The sequence below is a fragment of the Sesamum indicum genome, linkage group LG10 (genome assembly GCF_000512975.1).
Source record: "Sesamum indicum cultivar Zhongzhi No. 13 linkage group LG10, S_indicum_v1.0, whole genome shotgun sequence".
Classification (NCBI taxonomy): domain Eukaryota; kingdom Viridiplantae; phylum Streptophyta; class Magnoliopsida; order Lamiales; family Pedaliaceae; genus Sesamum; species Sesamum indicum.
Window position 1 is genome coordinate 13,759,442 of NC_026154.1, and position 21,485 is coordinate 13,780,926.

At 34.3% G+C, this 21,485-nt stretch overlaps 2 protein-coding genes across 5 annotated transcripts; one reads left to right on the top strand and one right to left on the bottom strand.

Moving 5' to 3' along the window:
* Positions 1,363 to 13,770, top strand: LOC105172481. 2 transcript variants are annotated; one of them, XM_011093924.2, is made up of 13 exons: positions 1,363 to 1,570; positions 1,918 to 2,171; positions 3,357 to 3,486; positions 3,563 to 3,665; positions 5,286 to 5,409; positions 6,466 to 6,531; positions 7,519 to 7,557; positions 7,951 to 8,031; positions 8,158 to 8,205; positions 10,189 to 10,239; positions 10,354 to 10,422; positions 10,789 to 11,031; positions 12,484 to 13,770. In XM_011093924.2, the coding sequence occupies exons 2-13, from the start codon at positions 2,022 to 2,024 to the stop codon at positions 12,733 to 12,735; spliced, it is 1,356 nt and encodes a 451-aa protein (XP_011092226.1). In that variant the 5' UTR covers positions 1,363 to 1,570; positions 1,918 to 2,021; the 3' UTR covers positions 12,736 to 13,770. The 2 variants fall into 2 exon arrangements, with proteins under 2 accessions (XP_011092226.1, XP_011092227.1); XM_011093925.2 differs by having other exon boundaries at positions 1,940 to 2,171.
* LOC105172482 (TVP38/TMEM64 family membrane protein slr0305) lies at positions 13,901 to 18,574 on the bottom strand. 3 transcript variants are annotated; one of them, XM_020697169.1, is made up of 6 exons: positions 18,279 to 18,574; positions 17,942 to 18,025; positions 16,289 to 16,558; positions 15,219 to 15,455; positions 14,863 to 15,080; positions 13,901 to 14,600 (listed from the first exon to the last, which is right to left on the bottom strand). In XM_020697169.1, the coding sequence occupies exons 3-6, from the start codon at positions 16,541 to 16,543 to the stop codon at positions 14,342 to 14,344; spliced, it is 969 nt and encodes a 322-aa protein (XP_020552828.1). In that variant the 5' UTR covers positions 16,544 to 16,558; positions 17,942 to 18,025; positions 18,279 to 18,574; the 3' UTR covers positions 13,901 to 14,341. The 3 variants fall into 3 exon arrangements, with proteins under 3 accessions (XP_020552828.1, XP_011092230.1, XP_011092229.1); XM_011093928.2 differs by lacking the exon at positions 17,942 to 18,025 and having other exon boundaries at positions 18,253 to 18,574; XM_011093927.2 differs by lacking the exon at positions 17,942 to 18,025 and having other exon boundaries at positions 18,279 to 18,573.

The window sequence follows — 21,485 nt, forward strand, 5'->3', positions numbered from 1 at the left end:
AATATAAATAAGCAAATTAACTTCTATGGAAAAAATAGCAATTCACCTACTTGTTATTTTTAAAATACAGTAATTTACCTCTGTATTTTTTTTAAATGCGATAATGTACTTTCTTAGATAGAAAGGTCAATCGCTTTACTTAAAAAAAAACATATAGAGCTAAATTGTTATTTTTATTCGTATGAAAGTATTTTGTTCATTTGCAATATCACATTGTGTAAATTGGATTAAGCCCAATATATTTATGGATTAATTACTATCACAGTTCTTGAAATATATCCATTGCCGCAAACACCTTCAAATATTTAAATGTACTAAAAAAATTTAACGAATTTAGCGTAGGTAGTAAAACCATAAGACTTGAGCTAATGTGGTCTTTATAACTTTAAAAATATTTGGTGGAATTTTTTGGCCATTTTTACACCCTAAAACCACATGACCTGATTTAACGATACATCATATTGAATGATTATTCTTATATTTCGAATACGGTATCTCAACATCCGTACATCTAAGTCTAATACTTTACCAAATGTGTTTATCTGTAAGTTTGATCATATCTAACAGTTTAATTTGAATTTTGATGGCCCGATTAACCCATATTATTCAACAATGTTAGATGATAGTTACATCAATGTAATACTAATATTTATAAATATATAGATTTATTACAGATTGTGAACATATATTAATCTCAACTATAAAATATTTTTATGTATGTCAATTGCATTATTCTAAATAATGAATATTTTTCTACAATTTTAAATTGTTCAGTATGAAATTCTTTTTTTGGTATATTTTACTACTAACTAATTAGTAGTTTATATTTATAAGAATAAATTAAATTTCATGCTATATTTTGATATATTTATAACATTGTATACATTATGCATTCTATTTTATTACTTATAAATTTATGTAAAAGTTTGATGATTCCCATAATTTAATCTAGCAATAATAATAACAAAAAAATCAGCTCGAGCTCATAACATAGGAATCAACCTCAAGCTTGAGCTCACAAAAAAAAGTTGAGCTCGACTCGTTAACATCCCTAGGTTTGATTGTAAGTTTTAAAATTTTGCTAAAAAGAGTAACCAACCAAATTAATAAATTTACAAGTGGACCTGCAATAGAAAACAAAATATATATTTAGAAAATTTCAACTAATTTTTTTAATTGTCATAAAGACTATATCAGTGCCACGTCAACACGTGTTTAAAATTGCTTTTCTTCACTATAGTATTTTTATTATTGGGCTCAAAATAGTTGACGAGCATCACATCTTTATGAAGGCCCAAATAAAATCCACTACAGCCCGGCCCAGAAACTGCTTCCTCCTAAACAATAAACACAAACGTCTCAGAAAAGCTCTCGCGCCCATTTTCACTCGCAACAGGATTTGGGTCGGGTCACGCTAATCGGGTCTGGTGCTATCTGTTCCCCCATTATCATCCAATGCTTCCATTTCTGCAATTAAACAAACCTAATAACACAATTTCTCTCTGAATTTCCACCAAGCTATTAATTTTGGGCGGAGGCTCTCGCAATCAGGTGTTCTTGCTTTTTGCTGGTATGGTAATCCTCTCTTTTTCTGTATCCATGCATAAATTTTTTATGTGCGAATACGAATGAACCTGTGGAACTGCTGGTTTGGTACGTATTTATATGCGGAAATGTGGGATTTTAGGTATGGATAGATGGGATGCTTGTGTATTTATGGACTAGGGTTTTGGAACCTTTTTAGGGCGCCAATTTTATTATTTAAATCTGCAATTTAAAATTAGGGTTTCTGACGTCATGCATTTCTATTATTCATGTTTTTGCGAAATTTAGTGCATTTAAAATGCTATCAGCAATGTATTATGGTAAAGATTACGCTGATAAAATGCTAATAGTCATTCCTTTTGTTTTTGGAAGTTTTTACGTGTGGTATTTTTAGTGCAAGGAAGCGGCAGCCACGTGGTATGGTGGCATCCAGATTAAAAAGAGTTGTTGAGTAGACTGGGAGATGAGTTGATGCTATGAGTAGGCTCTCATTTAGGCCTCGGCCCCTTGACTTCAACAAAAAACTCCCAATTATAAAATCTATTAAAGACTTCGAGGATGATGAGGTCCCTACCTCCACTCGTAATTCTCAGATACTCCGTCTTGCTGCGGAGGCTGATAATGAGGTGAGGTATTTATTTCAACCATTGACTTGTAATCTGAGTGAATAGCATAGGATGATTAGTTTTGCAATTATCTTTGTCAGCTTGAGTTTTTTGTGTTTCTTAAGTTTGTGGTACCGTGGATGCCATTTGAAGTATAGATATTTATCAGAGTATTACTTCAAAAAAACGCCAATGGCTTTTCCATTTTTATTATTCATAAGAATCGTCAAACAGTTATAATTGTCACTGCCGTGTAATGGCTTTGAGGTCGTTGGTGGAATAGCAAGTTAGCAGGAATCAGCTAGGGTTTTTGGTTCTAGTCTGCACTGCAATGTGAACCCACTTGGTATGATCTTTGCATTGCCATGCTGCATACTATTGTTTACAAATTATGTAATAGGGCATGTGATTAAATAATTTACACAAGGTAGTTAATGAAGCTTCCTTCTGCTTTTGTGATTATGGTTTTTTTGATCGATTTGGGACTGATTTGTCATCAAGGCGTGCCAAGGGTATAGCTGGTAGTTTAGAGGTCTTAGATTAGATTTAATACTCATCTTTTGCTCTTTCTTGAACACTTGAGGTCAAGAGCAGCCCTCCCAGAAAGAAGGAAAGGGTTTTAGGTCACTCAAATCATCATGATACGGGGCGATAGTTCCAAGAAATATCACTACATTGTTCTAATCTGCAAAGTGCTAAGATTATAATGTAGAACATACAGGAGCATATGGATATGGGTATACTAAGAATGCAACGAAACCGAAATGAAGTCCTCCTAAATAGTGACATGTTGATTCCCGCTCCATGCAGCAGTGGGAACGGATGGGAGAGTTCTTGTTTCTGGTATCATCATATCTGCGACAAATTAATGAACTAATAGTAGCAGCAGGAGGTGATTGAATTTCCTTAATCCACAGAAAAGCGTTGTAATCGGGCTAATTGCTTCTACCTGACTTTCCCTGACATGCGAAAGCAAACACTTTTAGTTCGGTCATATTTTAAGTTTGATTGCTGATTTGGACTTTGTGCAATGTTTTAGACAAGTAAATATTTTTTTTCCCAAAGTGGTGATGTTTACTTCTTGTTTTGCCATAAGCTTTATGCAAGTTACTGAAACTGTGAGGTAAATCTAATAGGCACATCAATTTGGTGAGTCTTAAATGATGTTTATGGATAGATCAACTAATGCCACAGTAACTTTAATAGGTGCAACAAGTACCAGGCAGGAAAACTGCTTCAGAAATACCGACTCCCGAGTTTGTGGTTGTGGATACATATGAAAGGGACTATTCTCGTACCTTCATCCAACCGACATCTTACCTGCGCGCCAGGGGTGGTCAGTCAACTACGTAGCTAGTTGTATTGTTTTTAGATTAACTATATGTTACTATTTTTTATTATGTTTCTGACAGCTCGAGCCGAAATTGGAGAATTTGTTGAATATGATCTTGATAATGAGGATGAGGATTGGCTTCAAGACTTCAACAAAGAAAGAAAAACTCTTGTTGCTGAAAAGTAACTCTTTTATCTTGTATAATCCTTCTGGCATGGTCCTGAATGTCTCTTACATGCATCCTTTACTGACCATCTCTTGGACTGCTTACACTATCATTTATTTTTTGATCTGGAAATAGAAGATGAGCATGGGAACATTCTTCTTTAAGATGCTTTATTTTTTGGTATGTAAAATTAGTTTCCAGCTTACATTCCGTGAACTTGATTCCATTGTTATCCTTTGAAGATTACTGATAAAATCTGATATCTAACAGAACTTCAGTTTACCTACATTGGTCGTTATTCTGTGAACATGAGTGATAGAAGCTGATATAAGGGACATCCTATTCCACTTTTGAGATGCTTGTATCTTTTTGGAATGTAAATTTGCTAGTATGGTTGTTGAAGTTCTAGATAATTAGACTTTTAGTCCCTGCATAGAAGTCCAAATGGAACTTCAGGTCACCTTTAAATCTTCATCATACTTTATTTTATTTTAGCTTGCACTACTAGGTGATTTTTCTTCCAAGCCAACCTATATCAAGTAAAAACAAAATTAAATAAATGTATTTATTTTACTTTAATGTATTTTTATATTGTGAAGTATACGATACATGTACTTTTAAAATTTTGTATGCATTACTTCTCTATATAAAAAAAAATCAATCAGTTACTATATATTTTTATTTATCAGTCTTAATTATTGTATATCCTACGCACACATACATATACACGCGTGTGTATCTTTTTGTGTATTTGGTGTGCATGTATATAATTATCTTGCCTGAATTTATTTATATGAATCGACATTTACTTACACTAAAAAAAATGTGTACATTGCATGTAGAAAAGATATAATTTTTATAATGTAGAATAATAAATAAAGTGGAGAATAGTTATTGCCTTTATAACTGTATGCATTTACTTTGTAAATAATAATACTTTTTAAGTTTTAGTTAACATATTTTTATTCATCAATTTATCTTATGATTGCAATTTAACAATTTTATTGAGATAATACGAATGGAGTGCGTTGCATGTGCTTGTCACTAGTATGTATAAATATGTAAATGAGATCAATTAGTTAATTAATTCTTGGTTATTGGTTATCTTCTATATGTTTTGTGCCACTGATAAATGCAATAACTTGAATTTCAAATAATGTTTGTTTAATATTTATATATTATTATGATTAGTTTCTTATATAATTTAATTCAAAATAAGGACTTTTTTCACAATCTTATTCATAAAACATTGGTGAGTAATATTTATTTATATTCTTCTATAATAAATATATAACAATGTATGTTTTACACATTGTAACTGATTATCTCATACTTTTACATTTTGCTGACTATGACTATAGGAAATGCATTTATTATGACAAAATAGTTATAACAACAGCATAAGTTGTCACAAAAAACTAATATGATATAGGTGATTTATAGACTGCAAAACCCAGTCCAACCCAGTTAAAACCGTAAGGGCTTGGACTAAGCTTTCTAAAAACCACAAACATTAGGTTGGGACGAAAAATTACCTAAATAGGTCCAACCTGCATCGCGTACGCTCTTAGCATTTGGGCGTTATTTGTATGTTCTTATTCCACTGTGTAATCAGGTCATATGTTTTTTGATGCAGATTAGAGACAATTATTTTCAAGTTGGAGGTTTTAGATCATAAGGCTCGTGAAAGAGCAGGAGTTATTACCCCAACACTTGGCTCTCCTATTCCAGTGCTTTTAACCTTTGATGCTGCTGTTGAGGTGAAGATTGCTCTTTCTTAGCCGTGTTCCATTGTTTCTGTGTAATCTTCAGGAATTTTTTATTAGTTCTGTGTAATTTTCTTTTTGGTTGTAAAAGTTCATTCTTCACTCTTTGACATAGATAGGAGCTTAAGGTTTACCATGACCTTGACATAGATAATGGATTCATAGGATGATCTCATTATGTGGTTGGTTTAATATGTTCTCTAGTTTCTTGTATTAAGTAGCTTCTGACTATGTCTTCATTATGATTATACTCCAATGAATTGATGGTAGGGAGATTTATCTGAAAGATGATAGCTCTTGAGGAAGCTCAAATTGTGGGACTAATTTCCTTAAGGAGTTCCATTACTTGGGTGTACGTGCTAACTTATTATTGTGGAATTCCTTGGGTCTTCCTTTTCTGTTATCAAAACTTTGTTAGGGACAAAATATACAACAGGGGAATCCTGCAATCTTGATTTTTACTGGCTAAGCATATTCAATCCCAAAATTCAAAAAGTTGCATACTTGCATTTTTCGGCTTCCAACAATTTTTGCTAAGAAGGCTTATGCCTGGGATACTGAATTTCAAGCTTAATGTTGTTAATATTCTGAGGTGACTGGTTCTGTATTAAAAGTTAATGAGGTGGAGAAAAGGCCCTATTTTGGTAAGATTTTAGTATCTACTACTAAAGGGATGATACCAGATACTGACTCAGTGGCAGAAGTTTGATCATAGAAAAGGAAGTGATGGTTCATAAGTAATAGCATTTGTACACATGCTAAATCATAGTATCACTTTATTGTAGCCTTGAGGAAGGTGGCTGTATGTCTGAGGAAGAATTTGAGATGCGCCATCTCATAAATCAATTCTGGGTGTTCTGATTTCTATCCATATCAATTTCATGGAATTCGGTTGTTGCTCTCCTCTAGAGGCTTATTTTATTATTTCATTGGAGTAGGCATTTTCATATTATTTATTTTGTCGTCTTTTCTGCCTCCTTATTCTTTGCTTCTGTTTGATCTTCTTGTGAAATGATAAATTTTCTAATCATACCTTGATTCACATTATAGGCATTACAAGCTCTTTCCATCAAATATGGAGTTTTCCAATGTATTTATAATTACTGGAAGGGAAAGGTATGCACCACGTCTTGTATGTTCTTTATGATTTTGGCACAAGTGCTACATTAGTTTTATTATGAGAAAAAAAACATCTTATGGTTCATTGTTCTTGTTACGGGTTTTGGTGAATACTACTCATAATTGAAGAGTGATATCTTGCTGAAAAATGGTCCAGTAACTTTATGGACTCAGGGTGTCTAATTTTTAACCAATCAGATACATGATGGCTTCATTAATGCTGTGATGTGCATAATGATACTTCAGGGAAACGGAGATTCTCTATAATCTGAGAGAAAATTGGCCTTTCATAACTTCAGGACTTCTGCTTCGATAAGGGGAATGGTTGATTAGATGAAAAATCCTAATCTATGCTTCAAAGATGGTTTGACATGGTAAAATGCTGCAAAACAAATAATGAGATAAAAATTCATATTTTTCAGATATGAATTAATCTTTACTCTTTGACCTGAAAAATGTCTAGTAATGGGGGATATAAGTTATTGAAACTTTTAAAAATATATTTATTGCATTATTATTATTATTTTATTATTTTATCAGATTTGCAATTACCCAGGCTTATTACTGTCTGATATTCAGATTATGGCACCTGTAGTTGCTAAACAATTATCATCATAAGCTAAGAACGTATGGGACGCCTATGCTAGGGTTTTAAACTGAATGTATCGCTCATACACTTTTTGTAATTTTTATATGGACACTTCTATTTATGATTTGCAATATCATAGTGAAGTTCTAGTATGCCTGAGCAAAAATTATTGGGTAGGTTAAGAATTGTGTCAGAGATCCTTTTATACAAGACTCGTACTCAATATGGAATGGATTTTGGTATCTGATGTGGAACTAAGAAATGGCATGGATTTTGTGGTTTATATTAGCTTGCTGGTTAACAGCCAACTTTTGCATTTCAGGAAGTAGAATAATTCTTTGAAATGAGTTCTCATGTGACATTTTCCCTTTTTCCTCCCACGTTTTCTTTGACAGCGTGAACGATGGCAGAAACCCATTCTTCGGCGTTTGCAGGTTAGTTAGGAACTAATTGAGTATCCTTGTTAAGTATCTGTTTGAAAGCTATGGGAAAGGATCTTGGTTTTCTAACAAATATTCAGGATCACATCCTGCTCCCTCTCCACATATGCCTTGATGGTATTATAGCGTGTAGTATGGAGATGATGGTTTTCTCTCAGAGATTATGAAATTGTTACTGGTGGTTATCTTTTTCTTTTGGGTCTCAAGGACTTAAATTTAAATGCTGATAAAGTTCAGTAAGTTTGAAGCAATGCTGACTTTCTTCCATTCTTGCCATGCCATTTTTGCTTTTAAGTAGCTGGACAACTTGGCTAAGTCACATTAATGAATTTCTTCTTAGAGTGTGTACGTCTAGCTGGTAATAACTCTTCCTTGTAATGTCCACAGCCGCCACCACCAGTTAATGACACCAATCCGTACAATGTATTCAGGCCAAGGGAGAAAGCTCACAGGCTTCACACTAGAAGGGTACGGGATGGTTGATTGAGTACTATAATCTACATTTGGAGTGGTTAATTAAGTATAACTGCTAATTGTTATGTGATATGAGATTGTCAATTAATGTTACTTTATGACTGACCTCTTCTGAAACAGATGCAAAGGAGGGAAAATAATGTGCAATCATTTGAAAAGCTTCGTCAGGTGAGTGCAACTTTCACTTCTAGCTACCTTGAGTTCTCATTAATTTTGTATTGTATGCTTATTTTTGTATAGAGAAATTGAATGGTAACAGAAAATTTTGCATTAGAATATGAAGTACGATATTCAGATGTCTGAAAATCCAGGTCAGGTGAGCATTAGGACAATTTTGTGCTGAGGAGTGTGCATGAAAATGTGAATTCAAATGATCAGCAGATCATTTGAAGTATTAAACATAGTTATTAAAAGTGCTTGTCATGGCGCAAGGATTGCGGGCCCAGCGCCATTTTCAGAAATGGCGCTGGGCTTCACCATGGCTGTGGAAAGGCGCGCCTTCTGCAAGCTCCAAAAGAAAACTGGGTGACTTCACCCAGTTCAATTAAATGGTGATGCAGGAGGAGTGGAGGCGGCAGAGAGCGGCTACAGGGGTGAAGAGGCACGGAACAGGGCGAGGCTTCAGGCGCCGCAAGTAGCAGGCGGCGGGGCTGGAGCGTATGCAAAGTGCCTGCGCTAGGGTTCGGGCACCCCAGGCGCAGGCGCAGAAGTAGGTTCCAGGGAGCTTGTCTCTCTCACTGTGTTTCTATTTTCCATTTGAAAGGAGAAAAGAAAAGAAAAAAGAACTATAAATCCAAAAACAGTAGCAGAAAAATGTAGGGTTTTCTGAACCTTTTAACTTTTTTTTTTAAAGGAAGTAATAGAAAAATGTAAAATAAAAATAGAAAAGGAAGAAATATCCCTCACTAGTTGTTTTACATTTATTTTTTAATGGTATAATGATTAATAAAATTTCTCGTATTTGTATTCAATTACTTGTAAGATATAAATGTATGAATGTATAATTTAAATATGCAAATATGCACCATGCTTTAAAAAGGCTCGCCCCGCCTATGCCATGGCTCCAGGGCACCTTTGCGCCATGACTCGCCGTGTGCCTTTAACAACTATGGTATTGAAATGCTAACCTTATATTTGGATTTGTGTTTTGAGTGTTTTGTTTTGTGTTTTGAAGATAGAGAGACAAAAATAGAGATAAGTAAGTGTGTGTTGAAGATACATGGTATGTTTGGATTTGTGTTTGTGGTAATTTAAAATATTTTAAAATAAGTGGTGTAGGTTTGATGTTGGGATTTGGGGGATAAAAATCACTGTTCATTGTCAAATCATATCTCTTTTATATATATTTTTATATATTATATGTATATATATAAATATTGTATGTTTAATGTTGTATTTTTGGGAGACAAAAATCAGTGTTTATTGTCAAATCATGTCTCTTTTATATTATATATATAAGTGTATATATATATATATATTATATAGAAAGTTGAAAAACAAAAAACCACACAAATAAGGTGTAAAAACACAAAAATAAATATTGGGTGTGTTTTATCTTGTCTCGAAAAATGCGAAAACATGAATCCAGATAAATGGCTCTGTGCTTCTTCTGCTTGCTTCTTTTGACAAAGTAGTTGTTACAGATTTTAATCTGATTTCTTTCTATGAAGTTAAAAAACCGTATCATGCTCTGAGCATCAAAGATGTTTGTCTTGAAATTTCAGTAGTTCCTATTGCCTTGTGTAGACTGAGGTTGAGTTGTAGTATACTGTGCATGTACTTGCATCATTCTTTAGTACTTTCTGGCCTTCATACAGCCTCCAATGTAACCATGATGAGTGATGTTTTGTTAATGCTTGCATGATTTCTTTTTCTTGTAATTTGGTTCATCAACTCAGGCTTTGGTTTCTCATCTTGAGTAATTTATATTTACTAACTCCAAAAGTTACTTCAAGTTCCATTTCATGTCCATTAATCAAGTGAAAAGTGAGGTGCGAGACACTGACCACTGAAAAGCTTGGAGGCGAAAACTTAATAATCAATTTGCAAATCAGAAATGTCAGCTCTTTTGAGTCATAGAAGATCCAACTCATAATCTTAAATTTTGTATTAAAGACTGGATTAATTTATTTGGTTTTTGATCCACTTCAGGTCAGGCGCAACCTTGATCAGGCAAAGACCATCCTGGATGCTTTGATCAAGGTATTGGTACTTATGATTTTATTCTGGTAACATCAATTAGCTTTACATTTCATATGGTGGTGGAAACTTTTGCCATATGATTTGTCCTCATTCCTTTGACATGCTTTCGTGTAGAGAGAAGAGAAAAAACGAGAACTCGTGGAAAGTGAGGTCACCCTCCAAAGAATTCAAATGAAGTACAAGGTTTGCATCATTATCTTGTGCTATGATGGATTTTTGAAATTGTACCATATTACCCTACTTCAATCTCTGATGAACTAATAGATAGGTCTTGCCAAGTGCATCCAGCTAGCTGTTTGTGTGATTCCTTTATGCCTGCATTTTTTTCTCATACAATGACAGGGAGAATATATTTTTAGAATATTTTGTCATCGTGACATGTTAGGTGTTCTTTTTGTGCTTAATGTTAACACCATCTAATTGTTATGTTTGTGGTCTGTGTGCTTGACAAGATGCCTGGCTACTTCATTTTTTTTATGACTGTTTATATCTGGCATTTCATGTGATTTTATAAGTAACTGATGCTCATAATTATTATGGATACTTCAGCATGAAACTGAGCTTCTTGAGGATTCTTTGGCCTTACCTGGATTGCCATCCTTCCCGAGCAAGGTGGGTTCAAGTGAAGAGGAGTTCTTTGATTCTGATGATGTAGCAAACAGCCGTCCAAACAGTCGACTAGTTGTGGTGCAAAATCCTCCTTTCACAGAATCAAAGCTGGTGATGGTTCCTGCAGGGAATGCACGGCGAGAGGCCAGAAGGCGTGTTCCTCATAGTTGGCTTCATAAACTGGTACTTTCTTGCATTTCCTAATAAAACTAATTCGTTTCCAGGCTACACTTTATAAGAAGTTGTGAGAAGCCAATGCACCTGGGTTATCCTAAATGATGTTTTTCATGGAATATATCCCTAATTTTATACCATTTATTGGATGCACTTCAAAAGTGTCATTATATACTCACTGATGGCATCCCTTATAAGGGATAATTGTGTTGAAACCTCCCAGGGAATAGTTAAAATGCCATGCTTCAACTCAGAGAAATTATACTTACTAAATTCCCTGCTGGCCGCTATAAAGCGAAGGACTTGTGTACTTACCTGCTGACAGTCAGGGAAAAAGAAAAAACGGAAGCTGATAAAAAATAAACTGATCGTGCAAATATTTTTACCTCTTTGTTTAAAGTTTCTAGTTGCAAGAGTTTTTCCTTTGTTTTGCTCTCTTCTTTTGCACAATACCCATAGGCAAGCTCACACGCGGCGCAGGTACAAATATACCCACTCTGACACACTTGAAATTGTACTTATAAAACACGCACATATATGCACATACACAGATCCCGAAACCAGCCGCACTCCCCAAGACAGTAACACAGACAGGAGACATAAAAAGAAAGGACACACAAACACACGTACACAAATAGATACAAAAAATGCACGGTTGGAGACAAGGGAAAGGAAAGGTGAGGGAGGTGGGAAATTGGGGTGGCGGTGGAGGAGGGAGGATGTTGGAAAAAGGGAAGGAGGAAAATGGGTAGCGCATTGTGGAAGAATAGAAAGGGAAAAAAATTTGGAGAGAGAGGGGGGGGGGGATGAGGGGGGGGGGGGATGGAGAAAAAAGAGGAAAAATTAACTACTAGTTAATTAATCAATGAAGTATTAACATATCTTAAATTATATTTTATTTAATGATAGTTAAATAACACTCTACATTACCTTAAAAAAAGTGCGAAAATAATAGAATGAGAAAATACTGAGTGGTTAAGCTATAACTTAGCATTCAATGTCTTTTGTATGAAAAAATTTTAAACATGAAAAGTTAAAAATATTAAAAAGTAAATTTTATCCAGAAATTCTAAAGCTAAAAATTAGTATAATAAATAAGAAAAACATATTGGATTTGAACTTCTAAATAAATATAATTGGAATTTCAAATTTGTAAAGAATAACATTTAGATTCTTTGGATTATACTATAATATGATATACGCCCTCTCACCCAAAGGGCATGCTACCCCAAAAGACTTGAATTTTCACATCTTTTTTACGATGACACCAGTATTTCCGGAACTGGAAAATATTGGAAGGGGTATCAGTGTAAAGCAAACTTTAGTATTAGGGGGTCTAAGTTTATTTATTTCAAATTAGAGGGGTCGGTTCCTTTATTCCATCTATTACGCAAAGGTGTGGACATAAATATCTGTAATATGGAAATTATCTAAACTTGAGCTTCCTCTGTGTTGATGCAGGATCCTACAGAGCCGGCTATGCTGTTCGCAAAGCCATTACTTCCAGATAAATTAGCTGCTGCAGGGATCGTACCTCCATCGGATCCTTCAACACCCAACAGCACGTCTGCTCGCTCATTAAACTTTCATGGAAGGATTGGGCGAGGAGGCAGAATAGTGTTTGATAGGTGGAATCCCCTAATGCATACCCCAGTGGATGGTGGTGACACTTTATATGTACCACCTAAACCTCGCCATTTAGCACATAACTGATCCATGACAAATGATCTCTAAGCATGTCCAGATTGAATTCCTGTCTCATTCGAAAGTCGTCTCCTTTCAGTTGGAATTAGGTCCAAAAAATTTCAGGATGGTGTATACCAGGACGACTAAGACATTGAAACTGACACGAGATTGGTGCAGGCAAAAGCTGAAATTAGAGTACCCCCAAATGCTTTACTCAATCTCTTGTATGATTGTGTTTACTTGGACAGGAAGAAGAGCTCTGTGTTTTAGGTTGAGAGTATGAGCATGGAGTGCAACCGTTGAGCATTTGTTTATCTAAGTTATGCTTATTTAAGTTGAAAGGGCAAAGTTAGCAGCTAGCGTCAATGTATGCTTGTATCTGTAAATGAAAAGTGAAATGACCATCTACTCTCCTGCTATAAAAGAGAGTTACAAAAGATTATTACTCCTGTGAAATCACTAGCTTTCAGATTTTTGCTCATGAATGATACGGGAGTTCCTTGATTCTCTTTTGATGTGGTCAATGAGTGGGGGAAGAAAGCAAGCCTCATGCAAAGATGAAGATTGAGGAAAGAAGAAACGAGCCAAGCCAGTAAAGGATGTCTCTAAACCTCTATTCTGGTAACATGTTGGGGCCATGGACGGGGCTTATCTTTTTTCCGATAAATAGTTTAGCATTTTCAGTATAACTTGTTAGGTTCGATCTCATTACTTAGCACTCTGCCTCGTCCAAGGTTCCTATTACCTGGTTTGCTTTCAGCATTTGTGTCAGGAAAAAAAATGGGATCCTGGGGATGAAATGCCATCGCCACCCAGTATTTGCTCTTGGTTGAATTTGCGGGAGTAGAACTGTTCAATTTTCCTGAAGTCAATCTAAACTAGCTAGAGGACATGCCTGTGAGTTGTTAGATTTTTATGTCCCATCGCAGCAGTTGCAGAAGCGTCTTACATATCTCAATTTGGACAACCTCCGAAAGTTGGTTGTTTTACATGTTGATGTCAATGCCATGCACTCGCCTGTATTCATACTTTGATTAAAAATTGTCATTGCTTTCCATTTTATATAATGTTTGTTTCGAGGTAATAATCCATACATCTAATAAGCTTACAAGCATTACAACTATAATCAAAATGTTTTAACACTTTTCTGATGCCTATCCGCATGATGGAACAGAGAAATAAAAAACTTGACTTTCCTCCTGTGTTTCTTCCTATTCAATTATATACCAACGATTTTCATACATGATAAAATATCATGGAATAAAAGACATAATAAAATGAAATATACAAGAATCTCAAAGTATTTACTTTATATGAACATTACTTTCGTTTTTTCTCATGTGTCAACAAAAATTAGGTTCCTACTGTTTTCTTTCACTCTCCAGTCATTTACGGAACACCCATCTCTAGGTCTCAAGGTTCTGGGATCCCAGGTGGACAGCGTGGGATTCAGTTTGAACTCACCTGCTTAAAGATAGACAAATCCGTATTCAGACATCAGATTTTGTGGGAATAGATAGTCCATACGTTATCTAGTCACCCCGGGATGGACAACAATAAATCAGAATTCCCATCCATATTTGAATCCTTTTCACTTATAATAAGAGACTTCAACTAAGCCAAAGCTATACACTTAAGGCATTGTAAAACCAGCTTTGAATTTTTCGAGTGGAAGCTTGCGCAGCTCAAAACTGCTGCTACGATGGACGGTAGGGACTTCCCCGTTGGCCTCTGCCACTTCAAGATCATTCAATGTTCTCCTAGCATAGATGGTGAAAGCAATTGTAGTGATGATTGCAACAATGAAGGAAATGGTATTGTAAATGATCTCCACTGGAGTTAGTTGGTGGTTCCTATATTTGACGTCTGCTAATGTCCTTATTAGCCGACCACTGCATAAAAGTAGACCCAAAGAGGAACCAAAGCCCAAGTCAGCAACGAAAACAAGAAAATGAAATAGAACGTACAAACTATGCAAAAGGATGCTTAATTCTGGTTTATTAATTAGAGACTAATTATACTGACTGGAGAACAAAGCTCCAATGAGTAGAGGGAGCATGCACGGGTACGTGTGTGTGTGTGTGTGAGAGAGAGAGAGAGAGAGAGAGAGAGAGAGAGGAGAGAGAGAGAGAGAGAGAGAGAGAGAGAGAGCACCTGTAGATGTAAATGAAGGATTCTGGTATCATCCCTGCAACTGATCCACATAAATAGGGCCAGAATCTCATATTTGTCACTACAATAGCGTAATTGAAGATTGTGTATGGGAATGGCGAAATCCTAAAAAGTGCAACCACTTTAAATTGATGGAACCAACTTCCTTCTCCAGCCAACCTTAGCATAGCTGCCTTTTGAGGCCATTTCTTCAACCATTGCTGAGGATGCACAAAGACACCAAAACTTTTGGTAAATGGCATACATAGAGGCAAATGTGCAAAATAAAAGCTATGCCATACAGAAAAGCGCAAAATATATAAACGACATCATGAAGTGTTAAGAGCAGTTTGTCTTACATGAATTCTGTCACGAAAGGTTAAACCGATCAAGTATGGCAGGACCATTCCAATGGTTGTTCCAACCATGATTATGACAAACCCCAAGCCATATCCAAAAATCATCCCAGCCAACCACATGGAAGGACCAGAAGGAATTAGAACCACAGGGAACAAAGCCAGAGAACCTATAAGTACAAGTGCAAGCACTGGACGACCAAATGCAGTGGCTTCCCATTGCAAGAGTGGAAAAAGAACCTAATCAGAATTATGGAATTAAAGGTCAGTCACTTAAGATTTTGTAAACGATGATAAAATATCATGTATGAAAAATAAAAGTTAAGCATAATGCTTTTTATAAATGATACTAGAACTGCAGCCTTATGTTTGATCTACAATTTCTTTAGCTTCTGTTAGGACCTATTATTGTCTGAAATGTGCCACTGCACAGAATACCAAGAGTAGACAAGCAAATTTATCCTAATAGTTGATAATCAACATTGTTTAAATTCCAACGACAAAAGCCAAAATGTTTGGAGAGCATCAGCTTCAATGCCACTTAGATATACCCAAAGGTACTAATCTCTCCAACTGAAAGGATAGCAATTGGACTGTTTGCTTCTACTGCAAATCTTTTGAAGCATGAAGGACTGAACCATTCCTTCCAAGGAAATAATAAAATAAATGATGCCATCATATTATCATTAAGATAATATTTTATCTTAAGATTTTACATGTGTTGCCATAACTTCAAGTAACCCTCAATCGGACTCCAATAATAAGATAGAAAAAAGAAAAGATTAAATACAGAAAACAAAGGAAGAACGGAGGAAAAAAGGTCTCCATAATTGCTGTTCTTCGTCAGGAAGAAGAGCAAAAGAGAAAAAGTTGCTTTTCCTTGGTGCATCTAAAGAAGCTCTTTAATGGATGCAGATTCATGGCTATGAAATTTGTTGATATATATTAAGCCTCTGAGCATCTTTAAGAGAACAGCAAAAGTTACCAAAAAATCGCTTTACAGCTAAAGGGTCTGCGACTCTGCAGAAGGAAATACATGAAACATATATACTCAGAATTTGAAGTTAACCTACCTTCTCTGCAAGAAAGGGCACTCCCCACTTAATGAATATAAGAACCGCTATTACGGTGATTACAAACCATAATAAGGCCTTGATCCACCGTATCAGAGACCTTTTTCTTGATTGCCATTGAGATTCTGAATCTGTTTCAGCTACCCCTGGTTCATTTGATATAACCAATCTTACATACTCACTATCTTCCCGTACTTGACCCCCGCTGTTATCATGCTTTTTCTCAAACTCCTCAGTTGAATTGGGCGTTTTCATTGAGACACCAGATATCTGCCAAATAGAACACAATATGCATGGCAGATAAGTCATCATGGTCATGCATTCCTTATATTCCAGAAAAACGAGGAACGAAATGTTCACCATGAATATTAATTCCTTAATTTTGAAATAATAGGTTATGGACTACAAGCCCAGGTACGGATACCCGCATAATATTTTCCACAAAGCGTGAAGAAGATACCGACCACATTTGCAACCATGATGCCGTGAAGGCATGCAGCAAAGCGCCAATTACCAAATTGTGGGATGAACAAATGCTTAAGGACCACGGGGAGAAAGGTCTTTATGGATTTCCTTTAATCATGATTCAAGAAATTTGATTAATAGGGTAAAAATATTGGTCATTTATCGTTTGGTTGATTAGTCATGTGACAACTATTGAGTGAACTCTTGCTTTGTGTCCTGTTTCCAGGTTCATTTTCAGGAACATGCACTTTCAAGCACATATTCTTCTAGATTACAAGTGTATTTGGTAAATAAGAAACCATAAGTGGAATATCCTGAATGTATTCTGCTCCAAGATTTATATGATTGTATATATAACAAAGACACCAATGCAAATATACTCATGTTATTGCCTAGTTAGAAGGAAATAACATGAGCACTGATTTAAAATGTTTCGGTTGCATATTATGTTGCAACCTTAAATTACAAGATAAATGCAAAGAAAATGCTGTTGCCAAACCATTTCTTGGAGTTTATATATACATAATAACCAGCAGCATATATACATCAGTTCGTGCACTATGGGACAATTGTGCATATTGGAGTTACTGTACATATATAAGAACTACATGAAGTTTAACAATCCATTACTGTTCAAGGTTTTCGCTGTCTTGGTACCTAATTTTCATTTTCGACTGAACAAAACTCAGAGCAAACTGCTGAAAAAAGATAAGGAAAATAAAATCCTCCCCTGACAGCATATATAAACTATTACTGCATGGACAAGGTCTAACTAGAACTTAACATTGAGTGCTAGGAGCCATTAGTTGGTCAGGTAACGAATCAAAAGCAAAGGAAAGACAAATATGTAGATTTTCAAGTTGAAAGCCTAAAGTACAAATGAAGAACAATACACCGATGCTGCCATAATAACAGAAATAATACGGCCTCACAACAAGAAAATATTCAACCGCACAATCAGTGGCACAAAACCATTACATGTTTGTAAAATTTTTAAATAACCAAAGACATGTTTGCAAGAACCACAGTTACATCAGCAAAATCTCAAACTGTGCCATGTTCAAATTTCAACCAACACATATTGGAACAGAAAAGGAAAAATGTATGTGTGCACATACAACCTTTTGAATCCACATAAATAAATCAAAGTAAATAAAGTCCCACAATGCATTCTCATCAAATACATACATAAACCTTCCAAGGTCCACCTTCAACGTAATTTTTGTCCACCAAGATTCAGAAAAGAAACAACCTTTCAACTGTTCAGCAGCCCTAAAACACAATAAACACTTGTAGTTCTTTAAGGGCATGCATCACCAACATAATCAATCAAAACAAAGAGGGCCACCAGAAAATCAGCCCTAAAATAAAACAAAGCTTCACACTCCAACAAAAACAGAAGGAATCTTTACACTTGAACAAACCAAACCAAAACAAAAACACTAAAAACAACTTCAAGAACACCAAACCTTGAAAAATCAACCATATTCAAGACTCACTCAAAACAGAAAACGAAGCGTCACACCTGCGATCACCGGCTTGTGATTATCCCTTTTGCTTTTTCCTCTTCCTAAGGTGATTTTTCAAGAAATTTTCCTCTCTCTTGCGTCCAAGGCATCATCAACCCTTTACACAGAAGAATCCTATTTGCTGGGACAATTGGGTAGTGGGGAGAAAAGGGAATTGCAGGTGGTGAGCGTTGCGTGTTTTTCTTGCTTCTCACTCGAATCCATTTTCCTTTTCAAGATTTTGACAAAAACAAAAGGAAGAAGAGAGAGAGAGAGAGAGAGGCCTACCTCCCCTGACCTTCAAACTTTTCTCGCCCTCTTTTCAAGATCAATTACTTAATTATTTAAATTTATCATTAAATTCGTTTTTATTTTAAAAATAAATTTAATTAGAATAATAATTTAATTTTTTAAACAATCTTACAATTTTATAATTTTTTTTCTTTCGCCCACTATTTCTTTTTTTTCTCCCATCAAATGTATTCATATTTATATTTTTTTATAAACTTATAATTACGATATATTCTTTCTCTATCACTTAACCTGTTTTTTTTTTCACAGACTTTTTTTTTTCTTATTGCAGTTTTTTTTTTCTCCATCTCACGTCGCAATTCTTTCTTAGCCATAATTACACTCGTTTCTTCTGAAATTTTATGTAATTACACATAGACCCTCTATAATTTAAAAAAATTATATTTAGCACCCCAAAAGTTTGCTTTCATCCAATAAATAAATTTCTCTATTAATCATAATTAATTGAATTTACTGATATTAAAAATAATAATAAAAATTTATATCTATACTCAATCGACTTATTACTTAATTACCTTTAATATAATTCACTCATAATAATAATATCATATTTGGTTGTTTTCTTTGAATGTGCACTATTAATAAATTAATATATTAAATTAATATTTAAATTTGAACGTATTGAATGAAAAGACGACGCAGCCATGATTTGAATATTGAAGGGGGGCTAAAATAAAGTAATCAAATTGTTATCTAGAAGCATTAAATAATAGCACGGCGTTCACATGTACCAATGAATGAAAGCTCTTTATAATAATAATAATAATAATATATGTTTAGGTACGTCTATTATTAATTTAATTTAATTATAATATATTAGTAGTAAGAAGATATTGCTTTGCTCCTAAGAAATTAAATACGTGGGATCATTTCCTTTACACCTATTATTTATAATTTATTTATACTAATCATTCATGTCTTTTTTCTTATATAATTATAGAAACAACGCAGGCAGACTAAATTACAAAGATAATTCATGTAATGGTATTGACGTTGATGAACAATATATGTGCCATTTTTTTCAAAAATTATAAATAATTTGTGTCGATAATTTTTCAAAAGATAGAGAAGATTTTTGTAAATAAATACAAATGTGGTCTAAAATGACATCCAATACTCCTCTATTATAATAATTTTTTAATACTCAAATTTACCCTTTACTTTATTTCTTCCTTTTAAAAATTCTTGATCAAATTAATAATTTCAATATTTTTGTAACTATCGACTACTCCATATTTTTTTTTACCTTACTTCTCTATATTTATTATAATTTATAATTTTCACAAATTCTTTTTTTATTATTTCATACCAAAATTCTTTTTATATATTAAGGGAAGCAAGTCATTATTTAGAAAGAGGTGGTGGTGTGGTCAGTGGTGTGGTCCTACAAACATGAAACAACAATGGTCATTCCCTTTATGTGAATATTAGTTTGAGATTGGTTTGGGAATGCAGATTCTGTTTCTTACAGTTGAAGCAAACAATAAACTACCCAATTATAATATTGTATTATATTTTGACTTGTGTGTCTTTCTAGAACTCTTTGAATTCTCCAATCAGATTTCTTTGTCTACCTTTCTGTACTCACTGCTCTATGTATCTATCATTACCCTTATCTCTATATTTGGAATAGAGTTAATTAAACTTAAATTCTCTTTAAAAATATTATATTATACATTTTTTTATAACAAAATAAGAATTATATTTACACCGTCTTTTAAAATTTTCAATTTATATATGATCATCTTTCATTATAATTTGGATTTAACATGTTACATAAATTTTTAATTTTGATGCATCATTTAGCAATTCATATATGTTATCATTTTTTTAATAATCTCCCAATTATAACCCTCTATGTTTCCCTTATCCCATTCTATTTCTTTCTTCTCACGAATTTCTTTATTTTATTTCTTCAAACCAAGATTATTTCTTTTCATGATTTTTCTTTTTCCTTCTGATCTCACACTATAGTTCTTTCTTATGTGTGTAGGAAACGCATACCACTACTTGCAGTTGGTAGAAGAAAAGAACCCTATTCTGATACTGGTCTGGTAGGATGATAGTCTATGAAAAACTGGAAATATCAAATATGTAGTTTTCAAAAACGTATTTATAAGTGGAATATTTGGAGAATATGTCCCATTCATGCGATGTGGTGGGAGTGCGAAGTCACATCTTTCTCTAAATTGATCCAAAGAGATTGCCAAGGTTTCATCTTGAAAGCCGCAACAACTTCAATATGGACACATTATATTATCTAAGCACTTTGGCAAACAATTTATTTGTAAATGATCACAATATTGAGAAAGTTATCTTTGAAATCAATTGTTTTTTAAAAGTGAAATTGATACTTTGTTCCGTTGGAATTGCAGATTGGACAACAAAAAGGTGTATTACACTAATCAACCACCATCTACTGTTGTCCTGCACAAAAAACCCAACTTATTGCTCCGCAACTCATGCTCTTCCACAATGGGCACATCACTCAAATTGAAATGGTTCCACTTCCTCTACTACAAGGATTGAGGTAACCAAATCAATGGACTCGTACCTATAATTTCACACAATTATAATCTCAACTCCCATTTCTTGGAGCCCAGAAAGCGATGAGACTGTTACAGTTCATGCATTTAGCAAGATTAGACATTAATCTTTCAATAAAATAAACAGACTAATTCTTGATATTATCAGCCAAATTAATCTATAAATCATCCACCCAAGTTATAATGGACTGTCAGCATTCCTCCAAGGTTTGGCAGTCAAACAAGGCTCCAAAAATCAGTAGTATCCGAAACAGAATAGATGCTAAATTCCAGCCTAAATAAGACAACTCTATCAGCGTTAACTAAAGAATCCACAAGAGATACCAAAATATGGAATTAACATTGTGAAGGTAACGATTCGACATA